This window comes from Chiloscyllium punctatum, chromosome 5 (genome assembly GCF_047496795.1).
Source record: "Chiloscyllium punctatum isolate Juve2018m chromosome 5, sChiPun1.3, whole genome shotgun sequence".
NCBI lineage: Eukaryota > Metazoa > Chordata > Chondrichthyes > Orectolobiformes > Hemiscylliidae > Chiloscyllium > Chiloscyllium punctatum.
The window spans coordinates 134,492,599-134,506,750 of NC_092743.1; the positions used below are offsets into that span (position 1 = coordinate 134,492,599).

General features: G+C 40.0%; 1 protein-coding gene across 7 annotated transcripts in view; it reads right to left on the minus strand.

Annotated features, from left to right (window-relative positions):
- The window catches only part of LOC140477463 (ATP-binding cassette sub-family C member 9-like), a 154,399-nt gene that overhangs the window by 19,708 nt on the left and 120,539 nt on the right, over positions 1-14,152 (minus strand). For all 7 annotated transcript variants that reach the window (XR_011960740.1, XM_072571401.1, XM_072571399.1 and 4 more), the window contains exons 24-29: positions 12,180-12,375; positions 11,838-11,951; positions 8,189-8,315; positions 4,066-4,269; positions 277-385; positions 70-148 (exon numbers count right to left, since the gene is read on the minus strand). Coding sequence is in view for 6 of the 7 variants with exons in the window: in XM_072571401.1 (XP_072427502.1) it covers positions 70-148; positions 277-385; positions 4,066-4,269; positions 8,189-8,315; positions 11,838-11,951; positions 12,180-12,375 (829 nt within the window). In the remaining variant the exon portion in view is untranslated. The remainder of the gene's footprint in view (positions 1-69; positions 149-276; positions 386-4,065; positions 4,270-8,188; positions 8,316-11,837; positions 11,952-12,179; positions 12,376-14,152) is intronic.

Here is a 14,152-nt window from a genome sequence, read left to right on the forward strand (position 1 = left end):
CTTATGAAGTAGAGAGAGAGAATTTGCAAACATATTTGGCTTACAGCAGTGGATGATCCAATCACTTACCATAGATTTCAACTGTGCAACTTCCAAAGCTTCCCACAATTCCTCATCACTATGAACCAAGTCTGGATCCAGATTAAATCTAGATGTAAATTAGTACTTTAGGTGCATTTCATAAAGTAGACTGAAATTAAAGAATAAATTGCTATTTTAAGACCATATTTTCTTATGTTCCGTAGGATAGCTCTGCTACTACCATTCATGATTTACCTGATAGTGCCATTGAACAGAATTGGATCCTGGGGAATTATTGAGATTGATTGCCTCAAATGGTCCAATGTGACTGAAGAAATATCTAACCCATCAACTTTTATACAGCCTGCAATGAAAATGACTTTCAAAAGTTTTAGTGAATAAACAGAATCTAGATAAACATTTGACACAAGGGTGGCCAGAAAAGTAACCTGCAACAAACAATATCACCAAGGCAGAGATCTGCACAAATGCAAAATATATATTGCTTTTTTACAGCACATTTGAACAAGTCTGCCTCAACCTGTATGGAATCATGAACCTTGAATATAAATAGATGTTATCATCCCAGTTCTTAGTGATAAAGAGGAAATCAATGCTACATGTAATCTCTGTAGCGTGAGTGGAAACTTATCTAGGTTGGATTCTTTATTTTCAACCCAAATCAGACAAAAATTTACTTTCTCATGATTTTATGGAGCTGCCTTTTTTTTGCAGGCTCCATTAAATTATTGGCAGGAAAACGAAACTATTTTAAATGGGGTGGGGGGGGCTTCTTATAGGGATTTAGTATAAACATAAAAGCTGGAATGCTAATCAATAACCCCAAATCAGGATGAGTTCAAGTGCACAAACGTTGTCCTGCAAAGTACGATGCTTCAACTAAACCCGCAGTTCTCATCATCATTAATTGAGAAAGCCATCCAAATTCTCGAGGCTTAGAAGGCAAAAGCAGCAAAACTGAATCTGCATATTTAATAGAAAAACTATGAGGAGCAAGACATGGTAGGTTGAGAGTCTAGTCTTGCAAAGAGAAGTCTCAGAGGGAATGTATTTGTGATTTGAAAGATGTGCAATAAGATCGAGAATTTAACAATGCTTTCAGCTGTAAAATAACAGAACAGAAAGCACTTATTCAAATTTGTTGTGAAATTTGGGCAACATGTTGACAGGTGTTTCTTCACACAGGAAATGATTAACCAGTGCCTGAAAAGCACAATTGAAATCATCTAAGGAAGAGTTTAAATACTAAAAGGAAATTAGAAAGTAAAGCTGAAATGGACTTGTGAATATTGACTGAGGAATTCCCATTTATCTTTGCTATGTTATACTTTTTTTCTTTTAGCTTTATATTTTTCTTAACTTGTGATTTGTCAATCGGAAGTGACAATATTTCTGTTGAATAAAGGGAACTATGGAGTTATGGAGCTATGAGGGAGGAGCTGGCCAAAGTTCAATGGTGCAATACCTTAGCAGGGATGACAGTGGAGAAACAATGGTGGATATTTCTGTGTATAATGCAGAAGATGCAGGATCAGTTCATTCCAAAAAGGAAGGAAGATACTAGGAGGAAGCATGGGATGCTGTGGCTGACGAGGGAAGTTAAGAAAAATATAAAGTTAAAAAAGAACAAGTATAACATAGCAAGATAAGTGGGAAAACGGAGGACTGGGAAGCTTTTAAAGAACAACAGAAGATTACTAAGAAGGAAATACGCAGAGAAAAAATGAGGTACGAAGGTAAACTGGCCAACAATATAAAGGAGGATAGTAAAAGCTTTTTTAGGTATGTGAAAGGCAAAAAAATGGTTAAGACTAAAATTGGGCCCTTGAAGACAGAAACAGGGGAATATATTACGGGGAACAAAGAAATGGCAGAAGAATTGAATTGTTACTTCAGATCTGTGTTCACTGGGGAAGACACAAACAATCTCCCTGAGGTAACAGTGGCTGAAGGACCTGCACTTAAGGGAATTTATATTTGCCAGAAATTGGTGTTGGAGAGACTGTTAGGTCTGAAGGTTGAAAAGTCCCCAGGGCCTGATGGTCTACATCCCAGGGTACTGAAGGAGGTAGCTCGAGAAATCGTGGATGCGTTGGTGATTATTTTCCAGGGTTTGATAGATTCGGGGTCAGTTCCTGCGGATTGAAGGGTGGCTAATGTTCTACCACTTTTTAAGAAAGGTGGGAGAGAGAAAGCAGGAAATTATAGACCAGTTAGTCTGACCTCAATGGTGGGAAAGATGCTGGAATCTATTATAAAGGATGAAATTACGACACATCTGGATAGTAGTAACAGGATAGGTCAGAGTCAGCATGGATTTATGAAGGGGAAATCATGCTTGACTAATCCTTTGGAATTTTTTGAGGATGTGACTCTGAAGATGGACGAGGGAGATCCAGTAGTGTACCTGGACTTTCAGCAAGCTTTTGATAAAGTTCCACATAGGATGTTAGTGAGCAAAATTAGGGCGCATGGTATTGGGGGCAAAGTACTAACTTGGATTGAAAGCTGGTTGGCTGATAGGAAACAAAGAGTAGTGATAAACGGCTCCATTTCAGAATGGCAGGCAGTGACCAGTGGGGTACTGCAGGGATCAGTGCTGGGACAGCAGCTTTTTACAATATATGTTAATGATATAGAAGAAGTTATTAGTAATAATTTGCTGATGATACTCATCTGGGTGGCAGGGTGAAATGTGAGGAGGATGTTAGAAGATTACAGGATGACCTGGACAGGTTAGGTGAGTGGTCAGATGCATGGCAGATGTGGATAAATGTATGATTATCCACTTTGTTGGCAAGAACAGGAAGGCAGATTACAACCTAAATGGAATCAATTCAGGTAAAAGGGCAGTACAAAGAGATCTGGGTGTTCTTGTACACCAGTTAGTGAAGGTAAGCATGCAGGTACAGTAGGTAGTGAAGAAGGCTAATAGTATGCTGGCCTTCATAACAAGAGGGATTGAGTATAGAAGCAAAAAGAGTTTCTTCTGCAGCTGTACAGGGCCCTGGTGAGACCACACCTCGAGTACTGTGTGCAGTTCTGGTCTCCAAATTTGAGGAAAGACATTCTGGCTATTGAGGGAGTGCAGCATAGGTTCATGAAGTCAATTCCTGGAATGGCGGGACTACCTTACGCTGAAAGACTGGAGCGACTGAGCTTGTATATCCTTGAGTTTAGAAGACTGAGAGGGGATCTGATTGAGACATAAGATTATTAAAGAATTGGACACTCTGGAGGCAGGAAACATGTTTCCGCTGATGGGTGAGTGCCGAACCAGAGGACACAGCTTAAAAATACGGGGTAGACCATTTAGGACAGAGATGAGGAAAAACTTCTTCACCCAGAGAGTGGTGGCTGTGTGGAATGCTCTGCCCCAGAGGGCAGTGGAGGCCCAGTCTCTGGATTAATTTAAGAAAGATTTGGATATAGCTCTCAAGGATAGCAGAATCAAGGGTTATGGAGAGAAGGCAGGAACAGGATACTGATTTAGGATGATCAGCCATGATCATATTGAATGGTGGTGCAGGCTCGAAGGGCAGAGTGGCCTAATCCTGCACCTATTGTCTATTGAAAATTCCAAATCACAAAGTAAAGGGTCATTAGATACTAAAACATCCTGTAACAGGCATGTCAAAGGATTCAAAAAGCTTATGTTATTTTTGAAGAAGCTCAATATTCAATCCAAATTTGGCTTTCAGAAGTTACATATTCTGATACTCTGCTTTCTCTATTTAAATAATATTGAGCTCCTCTATTCTTCCTACCAAAGTGCATGACCTCACATTTTCCACACTATAGTCCACCTGCTAAGTTGTTACCCACTTGCATATACCCCTCTACAGACTCTGTCCCATTCTCACCACTTGCCTGCCCACCTATTTTTGTCATTCACAAACTTGACTATAATTATTTACTTTGCTAACCCCTACTACATTTGTGAGCACATATCTTTATTATCCATTAAAAAATACTCTACACAAAGCTTTCAATGCAAAATATCCCTATTGAAGAAAAACATACCTTCAAAGTTGTCAACAATTCTTAGAAGGGCTAATGCCAGACTCGACTTTCCACTTCCTGTTCTTCCACAGATCCCAACTGTGGTTCCAGGGTTAATTTTTAGTGTCAGTTTGTAGATGACAGGATCAAGTTTCTCATCATATCGTACACTGACCTCATTAAACTCGATTGCTCCAGATTGTGGCCAGTTTGTAGGATTCAACCCTAAAGAAAAATGTAAATTCTATAAATAATAATATTATTTATATTGCAGAAAAGAATTATTCACTGTATTAATTTTTATGAAATGGAAGCCTTTTCTTTTAAAAACCAAAATGAAATAAAAGTAATAGGGTGTTTGTTATGGGGGTCTTTAACTTTCCTGATATTGACTGGGAAAGCTATAGCTCGAGTTCGTTAGATGGGTCGGTGTTTGTCCAATGCGTGCAGGAGGGTTTGCTGACACAATATGTAGTCAGGCCAACAAGAGGTGAGGCCATACTGGATTTGGTTCTGGGTAACGAACCAGGCCACGTGCTAGAATTAGAGGTAGGTGAGCACTTTGGGGACAGTGACCACAATTCGGTGACATTTATTCTAGTGATGGAGAGGGATAAGTGTGCACTGCAGCGCAAGAGTTATAGCTGGGGGCAGGGAAATTATGATGCGGTGAGGCACGACTTAGGATGCACGGCTTGGAAAAGTAGGCTTCAAGGCAAGGGTGCAATTGATATGTGGAGCTTGTTCAAGGAGCAACTATTGAGTGTCCTTGATAAGTATGTACCTGTCAGGCAGGGAGGAAAGGGTTGTGTGAGAGAGCCGTGGTTTAATAAGGAATTGGAATCCCTTGTTAAAGGGAAGAGGGCGGCCTATGTAAAGATGAGGCGTGAAGGTTCAATTGGGGCGATTGAGAGTTATAAGGTAGCCAGGAAGGATCTGAAGAGAGAGCTAAGAGCAGCAAGGAGGGGACATGAAAAGTCCTTTGTTGGTAGGATTAGGGAAAACCCAAAGGCTTTTTATAGGTATGTCAGGAATAAAAGAATGACTAGGGTAGGAATAGGTCCAGTCAAGGATAGCAGTGGGAAGTTGCGTGTGGAGGCTGAAGAGATTGGGGAGACACTGAATGGATGCTTTTCGTCAGTATTTACTCAGGAACAGGACATTGTTGCCGATGTGAATACTGAGTCACAATTAATTAGAATGGACGGCTTTGAGGTATGTAGAGAAAAGGTGTTGGAAATTCTGGAAAGGCTGAAAATAGATAAGGCCCCTGGGCCTGATGGCATTTATCCTAGGATTCTCTGGGAAGCAAGGGAGGAGATTGCAGAGCCATTGGCCTTGATTTTTATGTCCTCATTGTCTATAGGAATAGCGCCAGAAGACTGGAGGACAGCAAATGTGGTTCCCTTGTTCAAGAAGGGGAGTAGGGATAACCCTAGTAACTATAGGCCGGTGAGCCTCACTTCTGCTGTGGACAAAGTCTTAGAGAGAATTGTAAGGGATAGGATTTATGAACATCTGGATAGGAATAATGTGATCAAGGATAGTCAGCATGGTTTTGTGAAGGGCAGATCGTGCCTCACAAACCTTATTGAATTCTTTGAGAAGGTGACTAAGGAGGTGGACGAGGGTAAAGTGGTAGATGTGGTGTATATGGATTTTAGTAAGGCGTTTGATAAGGTTCCCCATGGTAGGCTACTGCAAAAAATACGGAGGTATGGCATTGAAGGTGAGTTGGAGGTTTGGATTAGGAATTGGCTGGCTGGAAGAAGACAGAGGGTAGTAGTTGATGGTAAAAGTTCATCTTGGAGTGCAGTTACTAGCGGTGTTCCGCAAGGATCTGTTTTGGGACCATTGCTCTTTGTCATTTTTATAAATGACCTGGAGGAGGGGCTAGAAGGTTGGGTGAGCAAGTTTGCAGATGATACGAAAGTTGGTGGAGTTGTTGACAGTGAGGAAGGATGTGTCAGGTTACAGCGTGATATAGATAAGCTGCAGAGCTGGGCAGAAAGGTGGCAAAGGGAGTTCAATGTAGCTAAGTGTGAGGTTTTTTCACTTTGGTATGAGTAACAAAAAGATGGGGTACTGGGCTAATGGTCGGATACTTGGTAGTGTGGATGATACTTGGCAGAGGGATCTTGGTGTCCATGTACACAGATCTCTGAAAGTCGCCACCCAGGTAAATAGTGCAGTGAAGGCGGCATATGGCCTACTGGCTTTTATTGGTAGAGGAATTGAGTTCCGGAGTCCTGAGGTCATGTTGCAGTTGTATAAGACTCTGGTGCGGCCGCATCTGGAGTATTGTGTGCAGTTTTGGTTGCCATACTATAGGAAGGATGTGGAGGCACTGGAACGGGTGCAGAGGAGATTTACCAGGATGTTGCCTGGTATGGTAGGAAGATCGTATGAAGAAAGGCTGAGGCACTTGGGGCTGTTTTCATTGGAGAAAAGAAGGTTTAGGGGTGACCTGATAGAGGTGTACAAGATGATTAAGGGTTTAGATAGGGTTGACCATGAGAACCTTTTTCCACATATGGAGTCAGCTATTACGAGGGGGCATAGCTTTAAATTAAGGGGTGGTAGGTATAGGACAGATGTTAGGGGTAGATTCTTTACTCAGCGAGTTGAGAGTTCATGGAATGCCCTGCCAGTAGCAGTGGTGGACTCTCCCTCTTTATGGGCATTTAAACGGACATTGGATAGGCATATGGAGGATAGTGGGCTGGTGTAGGTTAGGTGGGCTTGGATCGGTGCAACATCGAGGGCCAAAGGGCCTGTACTGCGCTGTATTTTTCTATGTTCTATGTTCTAAAACATTGTTAGCCTAACTATGTATGGACATGCGAACAAGGAATAAGAATAAGGCCACTCAGCCTTTCAAGGCTGTTCTGCCACTCAATAAGATCAGGGCTGATCTGACATCAACCTCAACACTACATTTCTGCTTATCCCTGATAATATTCATCCCCTTGGTAATTGAGAATCTATTTACTTCTGCCTTAAAAATATTTGAAGATTCTGCATCCACTGCCTTTTGAAGAAAGGAATTCCAAAAACACTTACCTCTCAAAGAAAATATTTTGTCTCATCTGTCTTAAATGGGCATCTCCCTATTTTTAAATATGACCTATAGTTCTAGATGTCCCAATTAGAGGAAACATCCTTTCCACACCTATCCAGTCAAGTCCCCATAAAATCTTACACACTTCAATTAAGTTACCACTGACTCTTCTGAACTCGAGGAGGTAGGCCAAGCCAGTCAGTCTTTCCTCATAAAGCAACCCACCCTTTCCATGTATTAGTCTAGTAAACCTTCTCGTTAATGCATTGAAAGCAATTTAGATATAGACAAAACAAATTATCAATCCTTTCAATTATAATAGATTTAGTTAGAGAAACCTAACTGAATTATAAATTATGAACAGTATTATAAATTATGAATTATGACAGTCTAAAACATAAACAAGGTCAAATGGTGATATAAAACACTAAAATTAAATCTGTTAAGACACTGAGTGAAATCAAGATTCCAATCACTAACTCTTAATATACTATATTTAAGTATTATACATTTATGACTATTAAAATTGACAGAATTGAAATATGAGAGCATCAATGCTGTTATTGCAGAGTATGTTTCTGTATTACTGTCCTCATGTTTGACATTATCCATCATTTTTGTTTTAAATGAACATTTCAGGTCAATGAAGGTTGACTAACAATTTCTCTTCACAGTTTTTGCCTGACTGCTGAGTATTTTTAGCATTGTTTTTATATTAACTCAAGACAGTAAGATGAAATAATCCAAAATTATTCCAGAGTAGAAAAGTCATGAATAATCTAAAACCATTTTTTTTCACAATTTGTTGCATATCGTGGAGATTATCACAATACATAAATGAAAGGTTTCCTGATGAAGGGCTTTTGCCCGAAATGTCGATTTTGCTGCTGTTCCAGTACCACTAATACAAAAACATAAATAAAAAGGTAAGCTTTTGCTAGTTGCCTGTGAACAGATGTCAGAATGTTGCTAATATATTTCAAATAGCTTTGCAACATTCTATTGCAAAGCTACGACCATAAGATCTGACAAATAATCAAAAGTAGATTGGAAGTTACTGAATTAAAAAACTAATTTTTGAACCTGTGCCAATTTCTTTAAGCTGTTGCTCAGATGGAAGGGTAGTGTAATGATTCACCCGCTCAACTGCATTCATTTGCATTTCCATTTCTGCGAATTCCCGGATGCACCAATTCAAATAAGTAGACATCTGAAAAAAAAATGTTGAAAACAATGGCAGCTGAAGTAAGGAACACATTTAAAATCACCCACAGTATTGTTATATCTCATGATTTACGAAAGAATGGTACTGAAAAGATAGAATTATTTTATTGCAGCCAAAGGTCTTTTATGTATTTGCTAACAATTCAGCAGTTGTCTACTCTAAACCCATTTCTCTGTCCCTAATTCACTACCCATTCAGAAACCTCCTTTTCAAATAATTATCCAATTCCTTTTTTCTAAAAAAAATCCATTCATGGATGTGGGTGTTGCAATCCAGGCCAGCATTTATTGCCTAACCAAAATTGCCCCGAAGAAAGCAGCAGTGAACTCAAAACTCTGCAGCCTTGGGATACAAGTACACCCATAGAACAGTTAGGAAGATAATTCAGGATTGTGACCCAACAACAGTGAAGGAATAGTGATATATTTATAAATCAGATTCATGGCTTGGAAGGGAATTGGAATTGGCAACATTCCCTTGTATCTGCTGCCCTTGTCCTTCCAGATGATAGAGGCCATGGGGTTGGGAGATGCTGTCAGAAGAGTCTTACTGCAGTGCAATTTACAGATGGCACACACACTGCTGCTGCTGCTACTACTACTATGGTGTTGAAGGGAGTGAATTCTGAAGATGATGGGCCTTATCCTGCATATGTCAAGCTGTTTGAGTGTTGTTGGAGTTGCACCCATCCAGGCAATTGGTGAATATTCCACCACATCCTTGACATGTGCCTTGTTGATGGTGCTCGGGCATTAGAGAAATAGAATTCAGTAACTCTGCCTTGTAGCCTCTAACCTGCTCTTGTAGCCATAGTAATTATTTCGCTCGTCCAGTTGGGTTTCTGGTCAGTGGTAACCTTCAGGATTTTAATAGCAGGGTATTAGAGGTGGTAACGCCATCGATTTTCAAGGGATAAAGAGTTAGATTCTCTTTTATTAGAGATGGTCATCGTCTGACATGTGGCATGAATGGGACTTGCCTCTTATCAGCCAGGATCATGTCTAGGTCTTCTGCATATGCACCTGATTGTTTCAGTGTCTGAGGTGCTGCTTCAACAGTCACTTGCATGAAAACATTTCCCATTCTCATTAACCATGTAAAAAGGGTTTCAACATTTTTACAGTATTTTACAGTGATAACTTGGAATAGTACTGTAGCATCACTATCATCATTGATCAGCAAACAACACAAATCAGGATTAATCCCACGTCTCCAAGGTTCTGGATTGCACTTATTTACAATTCAGAAGTGGAAATCACTACATGAGAAAACGCAAAGAACAAGAAAAATCCTGAACAAAAATTATTGGTCAATGCATGGAGTATAGGGGCTGGGAGGTCATGTTGCAGCTGTACAGGACATTGGCTAGGCCACTTTTGGAATACTGCCTGCAATTCTTGCCTCCCTGCTATAGGAATGATGTTGTGAACCTTGAAAGGGTTCAGAAAAGATTCATAAGGACGTTCCCAGGAATGGAAGGTTTGACCAAGAGGGACAGGCTAAGTAGACTGGGGCTATTTTCTCTGGAGCATCAGAAACTCTACAAGGTCAAGCTTGTAGAGGTTTATAAAATCATGAGGGACATGGATAGGGTAAACAGACAAGGTCTTTTCCCTGGGATGGGGGAGTTGAAAACTAAAGGGCAAAGGTTTAAGGTGAAATGGGGGAAGATTTAAAAGGGACCTTAGGGGCAAGCTTTTCATGCAGAGACTGGTGCATGTATGAACTGAGTTGCCAGAAGTAATGAAAGCTGGTACAATTACAACATTTACAAGGCACCTGGACGGGTATATGAATAGGAAGGTTTAGAGAAATATGGGCCAAATACTGGCAAATGGAACTAGATTTATTTAGAATATCTAGTCGGCATGGACAAGTTGAATTGAAGGGTCTGTTCCTATGCCATATATCACTAATTCTATGAAATTACTGTTCTAGTAGGAGAAGGGCTTTTCAAAGAAAATTACTTATGCAACTAAATGTGTTAAAAATGGTCTTGCTTCTATAGAAGTTTGTACAGCAAACTGAAAGCTTGAAGGTATTCAAGAAATGCTCCATTTCCAACAATTCTACCAATGAGACTGATTATTCAGTGTCTGATATTTTTGTCTGTCCTTAAGATTAAAACCCATGTTATAACTTTCTTGCAGCTGAAAATAATTCTACACAGCAAAGATAAGAAGAGAAATAGCTTTTGGAGGTTTATATAGCTGAATCCAAATTGTGGGAGATTTAAAAACAGAAGTTGAAGTGCTGGAAATACACAAGTAGTATGCATGGAAATAGAAACAGAGACTTTGAGCTATTACTCTGTGCACTAAGCGTGGGACATGGCCTCTTCAAGAGTGACTGACTCCCTGCTTCCATCAATGAAAAAGCTTGTTAGATCAAGTGCCAATTAACCTCCTAAAAGTTGACTGGGGAGCTTCTTGGCAAATCACAAGCCTCAATACTGAAGTCCCACCTTACTAGAAGCTGACAAAGGCCAGCAGCCTCAAGGTTCCAGTGATCATAAGCAGAGGCCCCGACTTTTGGTTCAGTAGAAAGTACTTTTCGGCCTCATGGGATGGGGTCATGGCTAAAGTCCTTCCCACCTTGCCCCACTTCTTCACTGGTCTCAGACTGGTGCAATTCTGAGACCGCCAACTTTTCCTGCCTCTAGGCCAATGGCAAGTTGAGGTGCTGAAGTAGTCAAGTGGTCCTTAACTGGTTGTTAATTGATCACTTAAGACCCTCATTTGGTGGTGAGTCAAGAAGCTCACTCAAGGACCATCATGTCCAGCATTTAATTCTTGAGATATCAAGATGACAAAATTGACTGTCCTTCTTGCCATCTCTAAAGTATGTTTCAGGTCAATTACCTATCATCAACCTGAAACATTTATTCTAACTTTCTCTCCCCACATGCCTGCTTGATCTTGGAGTAGATTTAGAATGTTTTGTATTATATTTCCAGCATCTTCCATTTGCATTACATGTAATTTTTCTTTTAAAAGCAAGACAATGCCTGAAATTCCAAATGTCTTCTCTTGGTGCTGTCATAAATTAACTGAAATTCTTAGATCAGACTTTTAAAAATAATCATGATTTGGAGATTCCAATGTTGGACTGGAGTGTACAAAGTTAAAAATCACACAACAGCAGGTTATAGTCCAACAGGTTTAATTGGAAGCACTAGCTTTCGGAGCGCTGCCCACAACCACCTGATGAAGGAGCAGCGCTCCAAAAGCTAGTGCTTCCAATTAAACCTGGTGTTGTGTGATTTTTAACTTTAAAAGTAGTGGCTTTCAAAGAGTAAAAAGACAGTTAAATGCACATAAAGAATGTGCAGAGTTACAGGGAGAAGAGAGGGTAAAGGCAAGAAATACGCTGCTCAGTCGAAGAGCTGATGCAAGTAGAATGGACTAAATGGCCTACTTCTGTGCCACAAGGATTCAGCGAAACTGGCAGCAATACTTTTGTAAACATACTACCATCCAAGATTATAATTAGCTTTATCTTTTGTACCTTTAAGGCATATAAAATAGCTAGGCCTACGAGTCCAGCTTGCAGGTAGCCCAATGTTGCTGTCAATAATGAGCAGAGTGCTGAAGCAAAGACAATACTTGTTCCAATGAAATCCTGAAAAATGAAATTAACAGTGGAATTATATACTTGCTCATCCAGGAATCAAGCAGCTTAATGATGTTAATTTGAGTCTTTTGGGACTAAATTTTAAAATTTCATCTTGGTCTTCTAATAAAATGTTTTCAAATATCATTTGAATAAATCAATATAGATCTTATACAAGGTTAACTCAAAGTTAATAGCATCTCAATAATTTAAAAAATGATTCATTTGAAGACTAACCAGTCGTATTCCCAGCCACCTGTTCACTGTGTTCAGATATAAATAAGCAATGGTGTTATAGTCAATCTTGTTAAGAATTTGTTGGAAAAAACTGTCTTCATGTCTATATGCCCTGATAGTTGTCAGACCTCCAAGGGTCTCCGAAAAATGTGCAAACACAGGTGATTTAGTGATGCTGTCCAACCGCTGAAGTTCCCTATAATGATTAAGTATATGATTAACACCCTTTTTACAAATATTACAGCCTTTGCACCTTACATTTAATTGCATGTACATTCTTCGTGCTGAATCAGTCTAAACAATTGCATTATAATCTAATAAAAGACTTTGAAGGTTCTGCCAAATTTCAAAAGAAAAGCAGATGTTCAAAGTTTGGGAGAAGATTTGTAGCTCGGGTGCTCGTTGTTGTGGTTCTGTTCGCCGAGCTGGGAATTTGTCTTGCAAATGTTTCGTCCCCTGTCTAGGTGACATCCTCAGTGCTTGGGAGCCTCCTGTGAAGCGCTTCTATGCTGTTTCCTCCGGCATTTATAGTGGCCAGTCTCTGCCACTTCCGGTTGTCAGTTCAAGCTGTCCACTGTAGTAGCCGGTATATTGGGTCCAGGTCGATGTGTTTGTTGATAGAGTCTGTGGATGAGTGCCATGCCTCTAGGAATTCCGTGGCTGTTCACTGTTTGGCTTGCCCTATAATGGTAGTGTTGTCCTAGTCGAATTCATGTTGCTTGTCGTTTGTGTGTGTGGCTACTAAGGATAGCTGGTCACACACACAGACGACAAGCCACATGAATTCGACTGGGACAACACTACCATTATAGGGCAAGCCAAACAGAGAACAGCCAGGGAATTCCTAGAGACATGGCACTCATCCACAGACTCTATCAACAACACATCAACCTGGACCCAATATACCGGCCACTACAGCGGACAGCTCGAACTGACAACCGGAAGCGGCAGAGACAGGCCACTATAAATACCGGAGGAAACATCACAGAAGCGCTTCACAGGAGGCTCCCAACCACTGAGGATGTCACCTAGACAGGGGACGAAACGTTTGCAAGACAAATTCCCAGCTCGGCGAACAGAACCACAACAAAAGCAGATGTGCCAGAAAAATCATCTCTCCAGATACTGTTCATATTGAGAGCAATTTGACACATTTTTTAAAAATACATAATTTCTTTTCCTAAACTTGAACAAATTTACCCCTGGCAAAGCAGATTATCAAAATTACAAAAAAATTTCTAGAATCAAGAGCAAAGAACTTGATAATATTTTAAACAAATTCTAAAAGAAAATAAACCATTTTCAAAAATGACTTTCTGTAAGTGAAAACCTTAGCATCACCGAACTCTCCAAGAACATAGCTACATGCAGAGTTAAGCTTCTTCTCTACTGTGCTGGAATAGTATCAGAATAGTCACTGCATCTAAATGCACCTAATATAGCACATTTAATTGGTTGGCCTGCAATCAGTGTCATGAAGTGCAATTGTAGTGAATTAGGAACCCTTTTTAATGGCAAGAAAATCAGGCAAATTATACAGTAAATAAAAAAGAAAACGGGTATGTTTTGAAAGGGCTCTCAACTTTTTCCATGCATGTCTCACACCACTGGCATAGACCAATTTCACCCTCTTACAGTTAGAAGAGATTCATTCTGTGTGACTATCAGTCTGGCTTGAAGACGTGTTTCAAGGGATGAAAGACCAGTATCAAATATAATGCAACATCTAACAAGCTTCCAGATGGGTGTTTTTTTTAGGAAATATCAGGGCACTGATATTTGACATTTTTGATCTTTCAATGTCATTGGTCTCAGCACTGAATCTTGCTAGTACAATGACAATATTTTAGCCATATCCCCTTTCTGTGCATTTTACAAAGCTACTTTAAACAACAACATTCTGAATCTCACCTGAATGCTCATTCATATTATTTTATGGCACAAGCAGTGTATTACTTGGGTCTACTGGTTTG